General features: G+C 39.0%; 2 protein-coding genes across 4 annotated transcripts in view; both read left to right on the forward strand.

Annotated features, from left to right (window-relative positions):
- The first annotated feature begins 12,571 nt into the window (after positions 1-12,571).
- Positions 12,572-15,568, forward strand: LOC119797235 (intestine-specific homeobox-like). Of its 2 annotated transcripts, none has more exons than XM_038306222.1 (5): positions 12,572-13,027; positions 13,123-13,176; positions 13,283-13,431; positions 15,107-15,214; positions 15,301-15,568. In XM_038306222.1, the coding sequence occupies exons 1-5, from the start codon at positions 12,790-12,792 to the stop codon at positions 15,463-15,465; spliced, it is 714 nt and encodes a 237-aa protein (XP_038162150.1). In that variant the 5' UTR covers positions 12,572-12,789; the 3' UTR covers positions 15,466-15,568. The 2 variants fall into 2 exon arrangements, with proteins under 2 accessions (XP_038162150.1, XP_038162149.1); XM_038306221.1 differs by having other exon boundaries at positions 12,583-13,027; positions 13,277-13,431.
- Positions 15,569-19,943: 4,375 nt separating this feature from the next.
- Positions 19,944-21,185, forward strand: part of bicd1a (bicaudal D homolog 1a) — a 40,038-nt gene continuing 38,796 nt past the window's right edge. Inside the window, exon 1 of one of the 2 annotated variants that reach the window (XM_038306215.1) lies at positions 19,944-20,300. In XM_038306215.1, coding sequence (XP_038162143.1) covers positions 20,085-20,300 — 216 coding nt within the window. In that variant the 5' untranslated portion in view covers positions 19,944-20,084. The remainder of the gene's footprint in view (positions 20,301-21,185) is intronic. The other variant, XM_038306216.1, reaches the window with a different exon arrangement.

Raw genomic sequence — 21,185 nt, forward strand, 5'->3', positions numbered from 1 at the left:
TGGGGGCAACCACCCCTTTCTTATGTTTCCGGACTATGCATGCATTCACAGCTTGATAACGAAGCTATGACCACGAAGTGGTATTCTTCCTAGTGCCAAGTGGATAGCATATGAACCTCCTCTCATCCCTATCAGGAGCTATATGGATGCCCAAAATCCTTTGCCTGAAAGGATATATGCACACGATGTTTTACAATATACCTATCTTTATGACGTGTACTGTTTCACACAGTTGGTCACACAAAGGTCACACAAAGGTGAGGACATTAACATATCTACACAGTCTGTGTGTAGATATGTTAATGTCCTCACCTTTATTTGTTTTGTGTTTTATAACAGAGCTTTGGCCGGTCCCTATATCTTTGTAACTTTTTTTTAAAGCAATTTTTGTGAAGGTTGCAGTCTCAGTTCGACCAGAGTCATTTATGTGTGTCCCCCATGTGATGACGCCTTTACAGTAGTACTAAAGGCTTTCAAGGTTCAGCAGAGCATAGCCACTTTCTTACCCTGGTTAGTTTTCTTACCGTCAGCCCCTTGAGAGGTGAATGAATAGGAGCTAGAAACAGGTGTAGGGGCTAGAATTTGAGGTAGTTGGATCGAGCCACAGACTTGTGTAAACCTTTAGCTTGAAAATGATGACTGTCCAGAGAAATTCTGCAACTTTGACAGCAAATCCTCCTAATGTTCCTGAGAGTGGTTACAGAAAGAATTTCTGTTTAATACTATTTATGTCTTGACAGGCTGTGTTTTATTAATTGAAAGTAAGAGTGACAATGTCAAGTTTAGGACCATGAAAAGAAATCACACTTTTCCAGAGAGTTTTACAAATATATGAGATACGTTTTCTAAGGTAAGTAAAAAGTGGAAAGTTTTCTAAGGAATTTGTTGTCACATGCTGGGGCAGTGGGTTGAGGGTCGCTGAAAACAACAGACTGAACAAACTGATCAAGAGGGCTGGTGATGTTGTGGGGGAGCAGCTGGACACCTTGACCACATTGGCAGAGAGGGGGATGCTGTCCAGGTTTCAGTCCATCTTAGACAATGACTCACAACCTCTCCACGACACACTGGTCCAGCAGACGAGCTCCTTCAGCAGAAGGCTCCTCCTACCCAGATGCACCACAGAGCGCCACAGGAAATCATTCCTACCTGTGGTCATCAATCTCTATAACGCCTCCCTCAAGTGATTCAGAACCCCTTTATTTGGATTTAGTTTTTACATGTGCATAGATATACATACACATACATATATATATATATATATATATATATATATATATATATATATATATATATATATATATATACAGAAGAGCTATATGTATATATTTTATCTCTTTTTATTCTTATTTTTCATCTTTATTATATTGTGTAGTTGGATGTGTATATATATATATATATATATATATATATATATATATATATATAAAACTGTAACTGGAGCGTGTAAAAAATGTAATTTCCCTCTGGGATTATTAAAGTATTTCTGATTCTGAATTAACTTGTGCTTCTAAAAAAAGGTATCAATGTTTTCATTGCACCCCCCTATGTGTAATTGCCACTTGTGTTTGTTAATCACTCCCACTTATATGAGAGGTGATTTGGTGATGTAGGTGATACTGGGAATACATTTAAGAGGATCTTGAGAAGAGAGTCAGGAGGAAATTTTAGGCATTGATAAGGGAAAAGCCTGCAAAAAAAATATATTTTTAAAATACGATAGATACCAAAAGATGTTTGTAAAACACAAGGAGAATTTCCCTCTGTGCTAGAGCATGCATACTTCACATTAAAACTCTCGGTTTGGGACATCCAATTTAAACAATCAAAGTTCTAGAAACAAGTGGTTTTAAGTTCCATATGTCAAACCTTTTGTCGATTAAGGAATTTGCTTTGGCTGCTCATGTGCATGTTTCCTTAGAGGGCGTCAAAGGGCTGGGATTTAAACACGAGACCCCTCAATTCAAAGCAAGACTCAGAGTGTTAGACCAAAGAATTCCTGCTAACACAAAAACTTAGAAGTGTGTGAAATCAGAACAAATCACTAGTTAACCGCACAAAAGCTAAGGGGTTATGTCCTTAAAGGGCCCTGCATAGTAGATTCCTTGGTCCAGGGGTATGTTTCTTGCTTGTAGTATAAGAAACCTTGGGTTCAAAGGCCAGACAAGATCTTCAAGCTGAACACCTCAAATTAATAAGGACATTTAAGCCATGTTAGCCTCATATGGGCTACCTGAACATTTAGAAAGGAGCTAGAACCAGAAGCAAGCAGTTAGCATAGGATCCTCCCCATATCTCTATCAGCAGCCATGATACAGTTGCCCACAATCGTTTGTGTGACCTTGTAATTTTAACATACAATATTTGACACATGTACTGTGTGTGGCACGTCTTCACCTTTACATGCTTTGGGTTTCGTGAGAGAGCTTTAGCCATTCGCTACATAGTTCATACTCGAATGATTTATTTTTCTGACCCCTCACAAGGTGAAGTCTTAGATATACACATACCTCCAATCAGAAACTAAAATAGTGAGCAAAAGGCACTAGAAGGTAGATTTCACTTATACTCAAGGTTTCAAGAATGACTCTGAATCACGGCAACCAAGGGGACCGTTTGTTTGGTTAAGGAAAAGCTTTATTTAATAAGGTACAGGAAATAGTGTCTGGCAGGATCTTTCTGGGTTCTGCTTGGGGAAAAGATTGGGTGATGGTGAATAACTGGTCACAAGAGGTGGGAAGGTGGAGAATGCTGAACTCACAGGGTTTGAGGTTGTTTTTGGCTTGGAATGATGGTGTCCTGGGTCCAGGTGCTAACTGAGATTCTCTCTGTCTGGTGATGGTGTGTAGGAGGGTGGACAGGTAGGCGGGCTCCTGGAGGAGGGCTGCAGCAGACTGTGACCTGAGAGATCCAACAGATGAGGAAGGTCCAGGCTTGGAGGTTCAATTGGCTTGGTTGGTAACTAGGAGGGAAAATACAAAGACAAGGAATTAGAGATGGCTTTTAGAGAAATCAAGAGGCAAGCTGGTAGGTCATATACCACGCTGGTAGCGAGAAAGAACTGACCACCCTCCTTCTTCTTCTTCTTCTTGTGGGGGCTTGTCTAACCGAAGTTTGCATTTAGTGCCCTCCGATATGTTGTGTCCTTGGTGGACGTAACATATTTTTGGGGGCTTGTCTTAACGAATTTACTTTGTTTAAACATTGCCTTTCGTGTCCCCGATTATGTTGTGTCCTTGGTGGACGTAACATATTTTTGAGGGCTTGTTTAAACAAAGTGTGCCTTTTAGAGACAGGTCGTGTCCTACGGTTGGTTCTTGTTTGTTGGCGGTTGTGCTGGGTTTGTGTGTATTTTTGCGCAGCTGACGCGCGTTTCGCTGATTAGTTAGAGCATTCGGTTCTGGTGGTGCTGTAGCTTTGTTTGTACAGAGGTGTTCCTGATTTGGTGTGGCTTGATTCCAGGGGTAGACATGGAGTTTGACCTGGATGAGTTTGTTCGAGGGCCCACATTGGACACTTTGCATAAATGGACAAAGGATCTGTTGCTGGTAATGAACGTGCGCCCGCTCTGCATAAATCTATCAGTTGTGTTTCCAGTGAACGAGATGACGCAGGTGTCGGGGCAGCTGCAGATGCACGGGAAGCCGAGCATTTTGAGGTTATTGTGGATTGGACGATTTGGCTCTGGTGTTTTTGTGGCTTTGTGTGTGTGCTTGACAGTTTGTGTGGCTAGATTCCAGGGGTGGACATGGAGTCTGTCCTGGATGAGTTTGCTCGAGAGCCTACATTGGATGGAGTGTTCCTGATTTAGTGTGGCTAGATTCCAGGGGTGGACATGGAGTTTGACCTGGATGAGTTTGTTTGAGAAGCCACATTAGTTGTCTTTGGTTAGTGCACGAAGGATATTTTTCCTGCTGCAGTGTTAACACAGAGTCTTGATGAATCGCCGAATAAAACCTCACTTGCAGCTGACCCGTTTCGTTTGAAGGAACGTCAGATCGAATTAGGACAGCTGGCTTTGATGGAGAAGGGGCTGTTTTTTGAAAAACGCAGACTGAAGTTGGTGAATTGGATGTATTTGCTGCGCTTGGTGGCGTTGGAAACACAACTGATAGATTTATGCAGAGCGGGCGCACGGTAATAACCAGCAACAGATCCTTTGCGCATTTATGCAAAGTGTCCAATGTGGGCCCTCGAACAAACTCATCCAGGTCAAACTCCATGTCTACCCCTGGAATCAAGCCACACCAAATCAGGAACACCTCTGCACAAACAAAGCTACAGCACCACCAGAACCGAATGCTCTAACTAATCAGCGCAACGCGCGTCAGCTGCGCAAAAATACACACAAACCCAGCACAACCGCCAACAAACAAGAACCAACCGTAGGACACGACCTGTCTCTAAAAGGCACACTTTGTTTAAACAAGCCCCCAAAAATATGTTACGTCCACCAAGGACACAACATAATCGGGGACACGAAAGGCAAACTTTGTTTAGACAAGCCCCCATAAATATGTTACGTCCACCAAGGACACAACATATCGGAGGGCACTAAAGGCAAACTTTGGTTAGACAAGCCCCCAAAAATATGTTACGCCCACCAAGGACACAACATATTTGAGGACACGAGACAAAAATGAGGGTTCAAAAAAAGATATTTTATTAATAAATTCTCTCCGCCTTAGTTGTTCTTGGTTCGGCTTCTTCAGATTTTCTGCGAAGAGAAAAATAGTTAACGGCCCTCAAATCCCGTGCCCCAAAAAAATAAAAAAAGAAACCCAAAGTAACAACAGAAAGTTGGACCTGGCAGGCCGATCAAACAGAATAAAACGGTACAGCAGGGGGCCAACCCTATACAGGGCCGTCGAAGCCCCTACTGGTACCGGACTAAAGGCCAAAATAACCTAAGCAAAAGAAAAATCGAAAACAGGACTACCGGTCCCGCCAGGCCAAAAACCTCAAGAAAAAAGTAAGAAAAAGTTAACAAAAATACCACATGGCAGGCTGGAACGTCCGCTGCAGGCCGCAGCGACAAGACAAGTGCGCACCGCACCGCGCACGATGGAGCAAATGAAGCAGGTGGAAAGCGGCGTCCAAACGAGGTTGGAAAGGAACGCCCAACGTGCTGAAAGCCAGCCTATTTATAGGCGGACGACAGCACCACAAATTAACATAATTAACTCGCTAAAAGAATCCCAAAATATATTAACAAAAGATCCTTCAACTAAAGTCTATAAGAAAACAAAGAAAAGAAATGGACAAAAATCATAATGTGCCCGAAGCACATAACACCCCCACCCAAAGACTCTGAATTGGGTCTGAAGTAAAAAAAAAAAACCCAACCCATTCAGAGAAAAAAAAGGAAAGCGGGACTAGAGTCGTGAGTGTGCGTCGGCCACTACATTGTCCTCTCTTCACATAATAAAAACACGTTAAAAGGAAAGCGGGACTACAGTCGTGAGTGTGCATCGGCCACTACATTGTCCCCTCTTCTTACAATAAAAACACGTTAAAAGCTTTCACATCCAAGACATGATCCAATGCGCTCTCAATGCCACCGAGCGCAGCAACCACAGCCGTTCCACCAACTCCAGTCTGCGTTTTTCAAAAAAACAGCTCCCTCTCCATCAAAGCCAGCTGTCCAAATTTGACCTGAAGTTCCTTTAAACGAAACGGGTCAGCTGCAAGTGAGGTTTTATTCGGCAATTCATCAAGACTCTGTGTTAAAACTGCAGCAGGAAAAATATCCTTCGTGCACTAACCAAAGACAACTAATGTGGCTTCTCGAACAAACTCATCCAGGTCAAACTCCATGTCCACCCCTGGAATCTAGCCACACAAACTGTCAAGCACACACACAAAGCCACAAAAACACCAGAGCCAAATCGTCCAATCCACAATAACCTCAAAATGCTCGGCTTCCCCTGCATCTGCAGCTGCCCCGACACCTGCGTCATCTCGTTCACTGGAAACACAACTGATAGATCTATGCAGAGCGGGCGCACGTTCATTACCAGCAACAGATCCTTTGTGCATTTATGCAAAGTGTCCAATGTGGGCCCTCGAACAAACTCATCCAGGTCAAACTCCATGTCTACCCCTGGAATCAAGCCACACCAAATCAGGAACACCTCTGCACAAACAAAGCTACAGCACCACCAGAACCGAATGCTCTAACTAATCAGCGCAACGCGCGTCAGCTGCGCAAAAACACACACAAACCCAGCACAACCGCCAACAAACAAGAACCAACCGTAGGACACGACCTGTCTCTAAAAGGCACACTTTGTTTAAACAAGCCCCCAAAAATATGTTACGTCCACCAAGGACACAACATAATCGGGGACACGAAAGGCAAACTTTGTTTAGACAAGCCCCCATAAATATGTTACGTCCACCAAGGACACAACATAATCGGGGACACGAAAGGCAAACTTTGTTTAGACAAGCCCCCATAAATATGTTACGTCCACCAAGGACACAACATATCGGAGGACAAAAAAAGCAATGTTTAAACAAAGTAAATTCGTTAAGACAAGCCCCCAAAAATATGTTACGCCCACCAAGGACACAACATATTTGAGGACACGAGACAAAAATGAGGGTTCAAAAAAAAGATATTTTATTAATAAATTCTCTCCGTTTTAGTTGTTCTTGGTTCGGCTTCTTCAGATGTTCTGCGAAGAGAAAAATAGTTAACGGCCCTCAAATCCCGTGCCCCAAAAAAATAAAAAAAGAAACCCAAAGTAACAACAGAAAGTTGGACCTGGCAGGCCGATCAAACAGAATAAAATGGTACAGCAGGGGGCCAACCCTATACAGGGCCGTCGAAGCCCCTACTGGTACCGGACTAAAGGCCAAAATAACCTAAGCAAAAGAAAAATCGAAAACAGGACTACCGGTCCCGCCAGGCCAAAAACCTCAAGAAAAAAGTAAGAAAAAGTTAACAAAAATACCACATGGCAGGCTGGAACGTCCGCTGCAGGCCGCAGCGACAAGACAAGTGCGCACCGCGCACGATGGAGCAAATGAAGCAGGTGGAAAGCGGCGTCCAAACGAGGTTGGAAAGGAACGCGCTAACGTGCTGAAGGCCAGCCTATTTATAGGCGGACGACAGCACCACAAATTAACATAATTAACTCGCTAAAAGAATCCCAAAATATATTAACAAAAGATCCTTCAACTAAAGTCTGTAAGAAAACAAAGAAAAGAAATAGACAAAAATCATAATGTGCCCGAAGCACATAACAAGGTTTCATGGCGGATGGCAAACTTGTGAGAAGTGCATTACCACCACCAACTGATATGGAGTAAAGCAAGGAAACAGGAAACGATTCACCCCAGGAAAAAAAAAACCCTGTGTAACTTAACCCAACAAAATATATACTTAATCACATTTGCCCTTATAATTTTAATTTATCTTTAAATCATTGTCACTCTGCCAGTTTCTGGTCCTATCGGTTTTCCCATCATGCTTTCAACCATTTCCCAGTTTAAATCTTCCAGATATTTTTCTGCAGCTTTCACTATTATTTTTATTTTTTCCATTTTTCTTGTCGTCTGTGCAGTACAATTGATCACTTCAACGATGAATAGAACAAAATCTTTCTTTTTAACAATTATTGAGTCTTCTTCCATTTTTTGACATTTCTCCAGAGGTTTTAAATTTACAATGTGTTTTGCTCACTTCACAGCCGCGATATGCAGCAGTATGTTCTCCACCACAGTTACAGCATTTGATTTGAGCTTCTTTTCCACATTTTTTGTATTCATGTTCTCCTGCACGCCTTCCACATCTCTGTTTTCCTTTACAAACTGCTGCTATGTGTCTGAATTTTTGGCATTTGAAACATCTCAAAGGTGGAGGGAGGATTGTAGATTTTAACATTACAGCTGATGAAACTAATGAAAACTTTACTGGGTAATTGCTCTTCCTCGAATTTAATTAACACAGATAAACTGTCAGATCTTTCTCTGTTTCTTGTTGTTTTTAACCGTTTTACTTCTTTTATTTTTGCACCACTTATGTTTTCTAGAATTTCCTTTTCAGACACTCTTAGAGGAACTCCTCCAATGACTCCCCTGCTGATCTTTTTGTTCTCCACTAAACTGCACTGAACTCTTATCCCGCCAATTTTGTTGATTCGTATGGCTTCGCCTTGCTGGGCGCTGTCTCTGCAGTTTATTAACAGGTCTCCACTGTACAGGATTCTGGCACCTCTGACTTCTCCAACAAGTTTATTTATGTTTTTTGTAAAGTGAACCAGATTCCAATTTGTAAAAGAGTCTGCCTGATTAACGACTTTGAATATGACTTTGTATTCATTTTGTTTTGTTGTGGAATGTATGGATTGATCATAACTTGATTGTTCTAAACTGGACTCCCCTTCAACTGATCTCTGCTTTTTCCGCTTTTTCTCATTTTTTGACGTTGCTATCTTCCAACCTTCTTCATTGTCACTATTTCCCTCTTCCATCCCACAAAAATCGCTTCCTGTTTCCTCACTACTCATGGCCCAGGACATTTCTCCACAAGCGACTTCAAAACACGCGCCATGCACCAAACGACCATCCACTTCCAGGCTCCTACCCGACCCCGTTTACACCCTGAACGTCTCGGAAACCTGGCCTTGACGCCCTCCTCCTGGTCCAAGCTCCTTAAGTAGGCTCCAAATTAACAGAGATGAACCGCACCTGTCCATCATGCCCTGCAGAGAAGAGAGAGAGAGAGACACCAGGCCTGCAGTATGACGACAAGGCCAAAAATATTCTTAGCTCTGACATATTTTAACTTTAAATATATATTTTAATTTTACCAACATGTTTTTTCTAACAGGAAGTAATATTAACATTTTCTAACAGCCAAAGTCATAGTCACTGGGTTAAATGGAAAAAGGTTTAAATTACAATCTGCCATTTCAATCTGAAAAACTCGCACAGAGAGAAAAGATAATTAGAAGAATTTTATTGATAAGAAAGTATAGTCTTTGGCGCTCAGGCCTCGGCAGGAACATTCATGCTGAATTATGCTTTAACATGCATAAGTAGATGAATGAGAATAGGGATGTTTCCCCTGGCCTGAAGCTGGTGGTGGTTTAGTTCGAGCTGGTTAACGAGGTGATCTGCTTGAGCTGTGTTGTGGGACCAGAGACTACAGGAGCTGACACCGGGGCTTCACTCAGAGACTCAGGATGTAGAGGTCTTGCTTGGTGATGCAGGTACCATGAACTGTCCATGATGAGCAAGCATGAAGCGACAGTGGAGAGGAAAAACTCCCCTTTGGGAAGAACCCTCTGGCAGAACCGGGCTCAACATGGTGGTCTCTGCCGGACCAATTGCAATGAGACGAGGGATGGTGACGACTGGGATTAGTACTCTCTGATGAGGTTGGGGTAGAAGTCATGTCATGGAAGACGACTCAACTACGATGGCGGAGGAGGGGATGGAGGTGGGGGAATTGTCGTCTGAATAAAATGTGACATTGCGTTTGCTGGATAGCGGGCTGAGACGGGGATTTGAAGGTGCTTATGAAGTGAAAGCAGGATGCTGATTGGGCTTCGTGGTGGAGTAGTTCGAAGCTGATTGGCTCACGTCAGAGACGGATCAGCTTCTGATTGGATGGAGGTAAGCCAGAGTTTCTTCAATTGAACTTCCGCTAGAGCTTCATTTTTATGAATAGTTTAGGGCTGAAATGTGCCTCTAATATTTGATCTAGAAACCCAGCCTACACATGTTTTATATAACAGTCAGAAAACAGATAGGATATGTTCGAGTTCATACTTAGTGAGAAAGTCAACTACTGTTTGTTATTATATATATTCAAACACTATGGGACCCTATTTATCTACAGGGGTTGAACATGAATTTATGAGTGCAAAAAACTTACTGGGGTACAATGTTCCAAAGATCCCAATAAAGTGTATTTGTTTTATTTATATGTATATTTAGCAAACAAGCTAAAATAACTCACAGCCCTAGCAAAGACCCTGACAGAATCTTGAGTATTAGATTTATGTGTTTCACTGAAACATGGCTGCAGGATCATTTCCTGGACTTGAGTGTTTCTCGGCCTGACTTTCTGATTACATGAACAAAGATTTAAAGCTAGGCAGCAAAAGCAAGGAAGGTGGCTTTGCAGTGCTTTAAAACAACAGACAATGTCATCCAGGACATGTGTGAAGATTCATCTCTACAGCCAAGGCATTGAACTTTTTATTTACCCAGGGAGTTCACGAGTGTTATTTTGGCACTTGTTTGCACTTCATCTGCTGTTGCCAGAACTCTGTATTATGACATCAGTTCAACTGTTGCTAAGCTACAGACACAACAGCCCAATGAATTTGTGATAATAACTAATGCCACTAATCACGCCCTACTCTGTCATACACTCAAAATTTTCCAAGAGTTTGTCAGCCACTCCTCCAAAGAAATCAACACTTCAGACATGTTAAATGCAAATTTCAACGACCCGTTCATCTCCAAAGCAATCCGCCCAGCATCAGGTGCTGATGGTGTCAACCCCAGAGTCTTGACCAGCCTGTGCAGAGCAGCTCTGTGGGATTCTAGAGCCACTATTTACCTTAGTGTGGCCAAGGAAGCAGTAATGTGGAAGTCCTCCTGTATTGTTAAGTGCCAAAGAAAACTCAGCTACCAATTCTACTTTTACCCTGACATCCCACATCAAAATATCTTACAAAGACTCTATTACACCTAAGCAGGCAAAAAACAACTTCAAGGACCACCTGCTGTTTGCTTTGAAGCAACTGGTAATCTGTCTAAAAGAACTGACAGAGCAGACGTTATTTTTTGCGGAAGCTTGGATCCTTCAGTGTTTGCAGCAGGATGTGTACATCTTATATAAGTCTATCTTCTATATGTTGCTGAGAGTATGATCTCTTCTTTTTTTATTTTTTTCCCCAAAATATATTTATTCAAATTTTAGCAATTTAAACAAACATCTTAGACAATATACCGAATGTAATCACAGCAATATTTACGTTACTGTTCAAGTCAAAATAAAATACAGACAACAAATTGCCTCCCACATCATTTACTCCAATGCGACTGATCACATTTCATACTTAGCCTCTTATAATGAAAATTAAAGTTGACAGTATTTGTCCTCCAATAAATTGTCTTTGGAAACTGCGGTTCACTTGTTCTTCAATCACTTGCACTTTTTTTTTTTGATATTCAGAGTCTTAACATAATTAATAAGGAGTTCCAAATAGATTCAAACAGGCCCTGTTTGTCCTTTAATATATACATGATTTTTTTCCAGAGGAAGGACAGATAACATCTGCTGCAGCCATTGGTGTATGCTCGGTCTGTTAGTCTTTTTCCAATATATAGATATACATTTCTTCGCAGTAAGCAAACTTAAGTTTATAAACACTCTTTCATTTTTTGTGTCAATATGTTTTAACAGGGAATAATCCAAACACAAACAACTTTGGCTCAAAGATTATCTATTTATTATGTTTTCTATAGCACCTTGTACTTCTTTCCAAAACTGTATAATTTCTCTGCAATACCACTTACAGTGGACCAGAGTCCCTCTATCCCCTGTGCATTTTGGACATAGATCCGGTATCTCCCTGTTATACCTATGATCTCTTCTACAATCATCTGTTGGGGGTAGTAACATAGGAGCGAATCCTTTGGAAAAAATAAAAATAAAAAACACCAACTCTGTTGTGGGAACTCCTAAGAACCTCCTGAAGATTATTTTTACCATGAAGCATCGTTGATCAAATAAAGAATATTATGGAAAATGCTGATTATGCTCTTCAGAAGACTGTCAAACGACAACAGAGTGTCTTCACTCAAAGGCTTCTTCAGATGATAGAGGAAATCCTTCCAGCCTACTGCTATTAACATCTACATGTAACTTATTTTAGGGGCAGTAAAGAATCTACAGTATATGTTGCATATGTTCAATTTGGAGCAGACGTAAAGCAGCCAATACTTGATGTTAAGGTTGTGGTTGGATAGACTACCCTGATATTCATTCTTGGAAATCTGATATTATTGAACTTCTTGTATCTTTTTCCAACCCTTAAGTTGAATATTTTACCTTAAATATAAAAAGAAAAAATATATATGTTTCCTATTTTTTCTATTTCCTTTTGTAATACAAAATATAGCTTCAGTTACAATATACTGGAAATGTCTTGACAGAACTGTCAACTGTTAACAGAAACCACTAGAGGGAGACAAATTCCCTAATTAAGGGCTCTTTTTATAATGTGATTAATCTTTCCCGAGTTTCTGAATGGACAAGGAGAACAGCAGGGTGAGAAAGGATATCAAGGCCAAGGTGATAAGAATTGGCTGTAAATCAGGTGATAAGAAAGAGAAGCAAATGTGTTTGGTAGTTGAATATTACCTAAGTTTCAATCAAGCTACTAAGATTATAGGTTGTCTGCAGTTTATTATGCAATGTTGGAAGTTATCATTCCTCTTGATCAAACTGAGAAAGGTCAAATCTATAAGTGTTCTGTAAAACACTGAGAGTTTCCACTAATTGGATGAATGCATTGTAAGATAATTATTGATGTTTTCCTGGAAATATTCTGGTCTCCTCTGATGCTCCACCTACATGATGAACATGTGATGCAGGTCAAACATAGACTGCCTGTGGAGGAAGGAAACCACATTGTAATTTTCTTACTGAGGGAACACTTCAGAATTTGTTTACCCTGAGGGATCCTTATGCAGGACAAAGACTGACAGAGGAGATATTTTGGATCTTAAATATCTTCAGCTTTTATCCAAAAGGGACTTATGATGACGAGTATGCTGATGATGGGAGACAAACTTTTGGATATGTGGACAGGAGAAAACAGAGAAAAACAGATCAATGCGGAGGAAGAAAGAGAAGCACAACAAAACAAAAACATTTCCCACTCTATTGAAGAAATCCTAAGAAGACCAACACATATCAGAAAAGTTGAAAGAGTTCATCGAAACTGGTCTGTAATTAAAGAAAACACTCAGGTACACAACCAGAACTCTAACACAGGTAATATTTCAAATCTACTATTAACAGTATGATTTATAATGTAACCTTAAAAGAAAGATTTCCTGTTGAAGCTTAGATGTTGGATCTGTTGATAGATTTTCAACAAAAAATATGTGAAGAGTCTCCAAAGGCTGCCAAAGAAAGTAAAGGTAAGTATAATATTTGCAAAATTAGTGGATTACATTCCTATAAATAAGATGTTTATTTACTCTAAATGCTTAAAACAAGGGATAATAAAGAATTGTTCAGTTACAGGTCAGAAGAGGAAAAGGCAAACCAGGGTGACTTTCACACCATTCCAGGTGCAGGAGCTGGAGACAGTTTTCCAGCAGACTCACTATCCAGACGTCAACACTAGAGATGAGTTAGCCTCGCGCCTTCAGCTCACTGAGGGACGAATACAGGTACACCTGTTTACATATAATCAGAAAATATTCATCTTCAGTACATGAGAATATGTGTTTCCATGAGCCCCATTTGTGAGATTAAAAGTACCTTTGAAAATAAGAAAAGGTGAGCAGATTTAATTTTTTTTTTAAACACACATTTTGTATTGAAATGGCTTCTTCTATTGGTCTTGTGTAATATTCTATTATAATCTTTCTTACGATCATGTTTTCATCAGATATGCATTAGTAACAGAAATGAAGGCTTAAGCGTCAGCTTGTGATCTATATCAGAGTCTTCAACCTTTAAAATGCAAAGAGCCTTTTGACCTCCTTAAATTTATCAGGTTGCTGCAAACCCGTTTTAAAGCGTTTACAACTAATAACTCAGAATGTATGAAAATTACACTGGTAAAATGTTTACTAATGTAGACATCTTTGACATCGTTGGAAAACTTAGATTCTCCACAATTCAACCAAGTTCATTTTATGGACACAGCAAGCACCAGGCTACAATTAACACAGATATAGCAGCATCTCAAATTGCAAACATGGCCACAAAAAGCAAGCATGTCTTTATTGCTGCTGTTCAAAAAACACCTATTATTTTCAAGAATTAAAAAAACAACAATGTTTGAACTGATGCAGTTTGGGCTGTGTTTTACTCACCCTATTTACATTTATATATTCAGAAACTAAGATGTTAGCTTTGAAATAATGTATCACACATGTAATTTGGGTTTATAGTCCTAAGTTATTTGCTTTTCAATTTGGGTTTGCAAAATAGGTGAGAATTTCCCAAAATGAGATGGATGTTAAAAGTCGAGCTAAAAAAAGTCATTTAGATTTAAATGTAACATGATCTTTTAATAAAACAAAACTTATATTTGTACAATATCTGACACAGGTAATATGTTCATATTGTAGACAATTTAATTTGTATTTTTAAGTTTTGAAATACCAGGGGAAAAAAAGAAGAAGCGTGGATTTTCTTAAATAGAATATTATTCAAGGTCAATTATGTTTAAAATATATAATTTCCAAGCTAAATATAAGAAAAAATAGATAAAAAAAAGTCTGGTTCTTTTAACGCAATTCACTTCAAATATTTAAATAAATGCAAGCATTTAAGACTGGTATTTCAAAATTCTAATTTATTGAGCTATTGTGGAGGCTCCATAGAGCCATATGTTGCTGTGGAGCCACAGGTTGCAGACCCCTGATCTATATACTGTGCTTTACCTTAATAAACAGAGGTGATCTCTTATAATCTCCTAAAAAGAAAAAAAAAAAGCTTTTTCAATAAAACGATTAATGGGTCTGCATATTCATAGACATAAAAATATTCTAAAACTTTATCTTTGATATTACTTCCGTATACAAATATAATGAGAAAAAAGTAAAACTTTTTTGTTCTGGAGTAAGAATTGATGATTTTTAAAGTTATCCACAATTGAATATCTTATGGCATGAATGCAATGGGATGTCTGTTTAAATGCACTGTTGTTTTTTTTTATCTGGGACTTTTTCTGACTTTGGCATTAAACGGCTAATTGACCTTGACAGGGTAATCCAGCACATCTCTTAAACTGCTCTCCATTTAGTGCCTCTAAAACAACACCTTTGTTTCATTGCTTTGCAGCTGTCACATTCTACTAAAATGTATTTACTTATCTGTGCTGTTGTGCTTCAGATTTGGTTTCAGAACCGCAGGGCTAAGTGGAGAAAGGCTGAAACCATGAAGGAAATAGAAGTGATGACCAGCCAGCATTTAACCAGTCATCCCTTACTTTATTATGAGGTACTATGACAAATAATAAAATATGGTTTTCAGTGTAAAACAACAGGAAAATTATAGATTTTTTTCCCCTCTTTGTCTCTTCCAAGAAAGCGCCTCTAGAATCAATGTTCTGGCTGTCTCGTTGGACACCTGACCCGGTGCAGTCGAGGCTGTACTTCAGATCCACCCCGACGCAGGCAGCTTTGACCAGCACACACTCCTACCCCCACATTCAGCGAAATCTCTGCTATGACATAATAATTGCCCCCTAAATGTCTTAAAATGTAAAAATATTTTTATATATATTTTTGTAAGAAAAAACTTTATGCATTATTGTACCATAGTCAACAGAATGTCCCTTTAATTGTAAAAAAATGTGTTACATTCTATGCTGTACGTGCAAAGTGAGATAAGACTGCAGGTATGTAACTAACTAAATGAGCTTTTCATTTACCAATAAACTGAACTTCTAAAGGAGTTCTGCTTCTTTCTTTTGAAACATAACACCCTAAATCTCCCCCCATGTATAGTTTTTGTTCAGCTTAAGCTTTATAAACTATACTCTAACATGTCTCTTATGTTATTTTAGAGGACAACGCTGAGCTTTTTTTCATGACGCCAAACTTCCTTGTAAAAGATAAGATAGGACCATGTCATGAGAAGTTCATCTGTTTGACTCTCTGACAACCTCTCCTTATCTTAATTTGGACTTGCAAGATGAGGTTGCTTGCAGGTCAGCTCAATGATTTGGAGAGCTTGTCAAATCAGTCCAAAGGCGAAAATATCACCTAATGCAATATCTTTATAACTGTGTGCTTACTTCAGATTACAAAAACACACAAAAAACAACTTTAGAGCATGTCAATGTTGGAAAAAAGTTGTTTCTTTAAAGCAAGAGAAACAAATGTAAAATCATTTTATAACAGTGATCTGAACTAATCATACCTCTATATTAAAGTCAGTTATGCATAAATTATTGCAAGTTCTGAGAAACATTGCAAATCACCACCTTGATGATCAAATCAGCAACTGTTTTAATAGAACCAGGGCTGATTATAGGTTTATGAGAAAGGCTAAACTTTTCACCCCGCCATATCTTTTGTTTACAGCCCGTATGAGTAATTTATTGCCGACTGCAAAGCCAGAGTTAAAGACGACGAAAATAGTTGGCATGTAGCAACAGATAACCTTGACCACTGTTTTACAGCAATTTATCACATTGTGGGTAGTATAATTAATTAGAGATAACTGTTAATAGCCAGGGACCAAATTAGATCATGGTTAAGGCAGAACACTAAAATAGGTAGCTGTTAAAAGTAATTCCACCCTTTTCAGCGGAAATCTTTTTACCCATTTTATCTGTGCCCCTCATTTATCAGATATACTTTGACACCAGAGCAAAAAGCCCAGAATATAACTGACCTTGTTTTCCTGTGGACCAAATATCCTACAAACACCCCCTAACATGGATGACTAATGCTAAGTAAAGTAGACTAAACCATGTAATAAATTACCTAATACATAAAACAGTTTCGTGACAAGTTGGCAGCCTTTGCAGGGTAGATCAGTAGACTGCTAGAGATAATATGGGAGATACAACAACCTTTGTGGCTGAAGGGAGGAGCATGGGGGTTGGGGTATTAATATTATATGCTCTGAAATAAAAACAAAAAACAAAAAGTAATTAATGAGATAAAAAAAAATACATAACAAGCACAAAGCAATTTTACGGGATAAAAATAATGATTTTGGATCCCTCTCACAATGGCTGCATTAAAGTACAAAAGACTGCAGGTAAACAGAGAACAGCCAGGCATAAACAACAACAGAAAAAGAGTAAACCAGACCAAAAATAAAACAGAATTTGTCATTATGTTGTTTTAGAACAGTAAGCAAACACTTCAAAAACATGAGAGAAAAACAAACAAAGAGGAAGCAGTTTTCAAAGGATTAGTTAATTTATTAGGGGAAAAATGTCTATCTATCTATCCATCCATCCATCCATCCATCCATCCATCCATCCTTCCATCCATCCATCCATCCATCCATCTATCTATCTATCTCTCTATCTATCTATCTATCTATCTATCTATCTATCTATCTATCAGTCTATCTGTCTGTTAATTTATTTGTATTATTGCACATTAGTGGGCATTGCAAATCACCATAGGTTATACTTGTTTCATTAAAGGTAATAATAACACATTAGAAGGTCTAAAATACATATAAATATGGGGCTAAAAAGCACTGGTGTAACTTTCTGAAGGACTGGGGTGGACACGTTCCCACCAACTTTGGCATGGAGGGGACAGTCCCCACCAATACTTTCTGCTTTTTTCCCCCTTTTCACTCATTTCCTTTAGCCAACAGTTAAGGGGAGAGACACAGCAGCATTTATGCAGCATTTATGTTTCAGTAAAAGTTAGGAGAGGGGTTGGTTAAAAAAAAATAGAGATCATGCTACCGAGAAATCTGTTTGTTACACATATGGAGCTTTTTCAGCTAAAAATGGCAAGAGAGTGTACCTTTATATAATTTAAAAGGCTTTGCAGAGGACCATTACTCAGAGTTATTAAAATGATCACATATCAGTTGTTTTCTTATTTAACAGAGAATCAGACTGCAGAACTTCTAGATATCTTGAAAATGTGTTTCTCTGGCATCATTATATTGGTAGACAGGTTCATAAATCTGTTTTTAAGCAGAGAAGAGACACAATGAGGGAGAGCTTCATATTTAAATGTGAATCAGATTTACTGGGATATGCAACATGCAATAAAATATGTCCCCAGGTTTACAAGAAAAAAATATGCAATGCTATAATAAAACTCAACATATCTTTTTGTCTTTTGTAGTTCAACAAGACTCAGAAATAGCTATTCCAGCCAACCCAGGGACAGCCAGACACACAGGACACAGACTTAAAATTAAAATATAAGAAACCTACTAGAATTAAAGCAAAAATAATAAAAATCAGTGCATAAATGACTTTTGAAATGTAAGGTTCAATACATAGAGTTTAGCAATCAACGACATATGGAACACATTTCTAAATTTGATTTTGCTGCTTGTGAAGGAGGATAATCAATGATGTAGCTGAAAGGGAAGCCATGCATGGATGGATGTATGAATTAAAGTTGTGTTCATACTAGGGATGCATGATATATTGATGTTGCCATTGGTATCGGCTGCACTGAAAAAAATAATGCAACAATTTCTGGCATTTACTTAATCATATTTAGTTACTTTAACACAATTGTTTAATGTTAGGAGGGAAGGACAATTTTGTTAAAGAAACTAAATATGATTAAGTGAATGCCAAAAGTGGTTGCATTAATTCTTTCAGTGTTATTCATGATTTTTTATACATTAATGTTTTGAGCCCTTTATAAATGATGCACTAAAGGCAGGCATTTGTCTAGAACTATAAATATCAGTGTACTGTGGTATTATTGTGTTCTCAACAATAGGAAAGCATTCAATAAATATATGTTTGAGCTAATTTTTGGAAAATACAAACCCTATTAAAAGCGTTCGGGTTGAGTAGCTGTAGGTCCACTAGCCACCACCCTTAGAGCGTCCCCAACAACTTTTATAGCATAGTGATACCCTTATGGCAAACCATTTTAACATAAATTTGGTTGTAATGCCTTTACATTCAAGATATCTCAAATTGTTTTATGACTAGACGTTTTAGCGATTTAAGATATCTCTAATTATATTTTCCCTAGTCAAAATACCTATTCGAGATATCTCTAAATACATTCTGACTATTTGAAATTATGTCAGATTTACCATTAACGTGTATGGAGGAGTCAATTTAAGATATCTAGAATGAATTACTAACTAGTAATAAAGTAATTTCAAGATATCCCGAGTTTAGTTTTGACTAGTCATAATTCTAATTAAAGATATCTTAAATGGCACGATAATTCATGATATCTTAAATGTATTTTAGGATAGGAGAAATGCAGTTTTGACTAGTGAAAACTAAATTATAGATATCTTAAACTTGAATTATTCAGCTTTTCCATTAAAGCTATCTTAAATTGACATTCTGACTAGTCAAAATATGTAATGATTTTTTGGGCTTCCAGGAGGATCATTCGTTAAAAAAAACCTTACTGTCAGTTTAATCCACAGGAGGAAAAGTTAAATCAGCTCCATTTACTGTTATTTTCAGCGCCCCTACATATGAATTACTGACATGTGACACTTTAAATGAATAATCCGCTGTCGTAATTTGAGATATCGCGAAAGGAATTTTCACTAGTCAAAATGTCATTTAAGATATCTTGAATTATTATGCTACCTAATCAAAATGTAAATACAGATATCTTAAATTACCATTCTGAATAGCCAAAATGTGTTTTTTTTCTACTCAAAATGTTTTTTAAGATATCTGGAATGTAATTATGGATGGTCAGACGAAACCGAATTTATGTTAAAATGGCTTGCCATACTCCCTTGCTTTAAAGAACAGTTGAAAATGTTTGAATAGAGAATTGTGGGCTATCAAAACCTGCTACACCTCAAAGTTACCAACAGGTGGCGCCCTTCAACCCATGAATAAGCAGAAATGATGCCATCCTTTCAGCTGAGTGTCATCAACACTGACCTTGTTTTCATTTGGTGATTTTATCGTTTTTATTCCTCGTTATTTTATTGCATATAGAAATTAATGGAAATATACGAGCCATGTTATGACTTTCCTTCTGGGATATTTTCTCCCCGCTGCTTCCTCTCAGGAGAGAGGAGAGGATAGGAGGGGCAGACACTCAGGATCTTTCAGCCTCCGCCCGCCTCTCTGCCTCTGCCTCCACCCGACACGACGGCGCAATACACCTACAGGGGTGGGGGGGCACACAGACACACTGCGGAAAGAGGGGCGATGGCCGCCGGTGGAGGATGCGGGGAATCGGTGGATCAGTACCGGGCGGAGGTGGAGAGGCTCACCCAGGAGCTGGCCGAGGCCAACCGGGAGAAGATCCGGGCTGCGGAGTGCGGGCTGGCCGTCCTGGAGGAGAACCAGGCGCTGAAGCTTAAATATGCAGAGCTGGAAACCGATCAAGACATTCTCAGGAGGGAGCTGGAGCAGTTACAGGAGGTAAGAGTTTGAGCGCAGTGCGCACAGCTGTGCGTAAACTTGTGAGCCTGTCAGAACAAGCGCTAATCATCTGGGAGGGTCCTCCTCCAGCAAAACAACAATCATTAATCTGATCTCATGTATGAGTAAAAAACTGAAAATCCTTCTAACTGAATATTAATATAAGCTCAATATAGGAAGCTGTTGATACTGTTTAAATAGGACTGAAGCCTGTAGGCCCATTCCAAACTCTGGAACTATGCGCCTCAATAAATAATATATGTCTATATAAAAAAAGAGAAGGAGAGAGAGAAGACTGGATATAAAGGTAAGCATTGATATAAAGACATCATAGGGGTTTGCGCTCAAACAACATTATTCTTTACTGGGTTTCATTGAAATCTTTGCATAGATGCCTAAACAACAGAACATGCTGTTGACATGAAAGACCCTAACTGTCATCCTGTTTCCAAGACTGGACCAATAACCCATGTTATGTATAGAAATACTCTCCATATGGAATGCAGGGTTTCTCTTTATTCATACATGAATACAGGATGCAGCAGGTAACAGGATGTTGTTGATGGCATGACTTTGTAGCTGAAGGTTGTGGAGAGCAAACAAGGCAAGATGAGGAGAAGGGGAAGCTTTTTGCCAGGGGTGGAGCTAGATGGGGGGCCATGGGGTGGCCATGGACACCCTTAGCCAATCATCGGCCACCCCTGCCATTTTCCCCTCTAATACAGACTGTGGCAGCAGTAATACTCCGTTCAAACTTATTAAACATTCAAATTTTGCATATGTTAACAACTGCTTGACAACAGAAGCACTGCGGTTAATTATGCACATCAATATACAAACATTAAAGATGATAGATACAGAATTCGTGCTCTTTTCAGAACTAAA

This window comes from Cyprinodon tularosa, unplaced genomic scaffold (assembly GCF_016077235.1).
Source record: "Cyprinodon tularosa strain WSP-4 unplaced genomic scaffold, ASM1607723v1 ctg576, whole genome shotgun sequence".
NCBI lineage: Eukaryota > Metazoa > Chordata > Actinopteri > Cyprinodontiformes > Cyprinodontidae > Cyprinodon > Cyprinodon tularosa.

Coding starts and splice junctions, on each gene's coding strand:
- LOC119797235 (XM_038306221.1), top strand. CDS start 12,790: ATGATGACGAGTATGCTGATGATGGGAGACAAACTTTTGGATATGTGG. Junction 13,028..13,122: donor CAACCAGAACTCTAACACAG/GTAATATTTCAA, acceptor ATCTGTTGATAG/ATTTTCAACAAAAAATATGT. Junction 13,432..15,106: donor TCACTGAGGGACGAATACAG/GTACACCTGTTT, acceptor GTTGTGCTTCAG/ATTTGGTTTCAGAACCGCAG.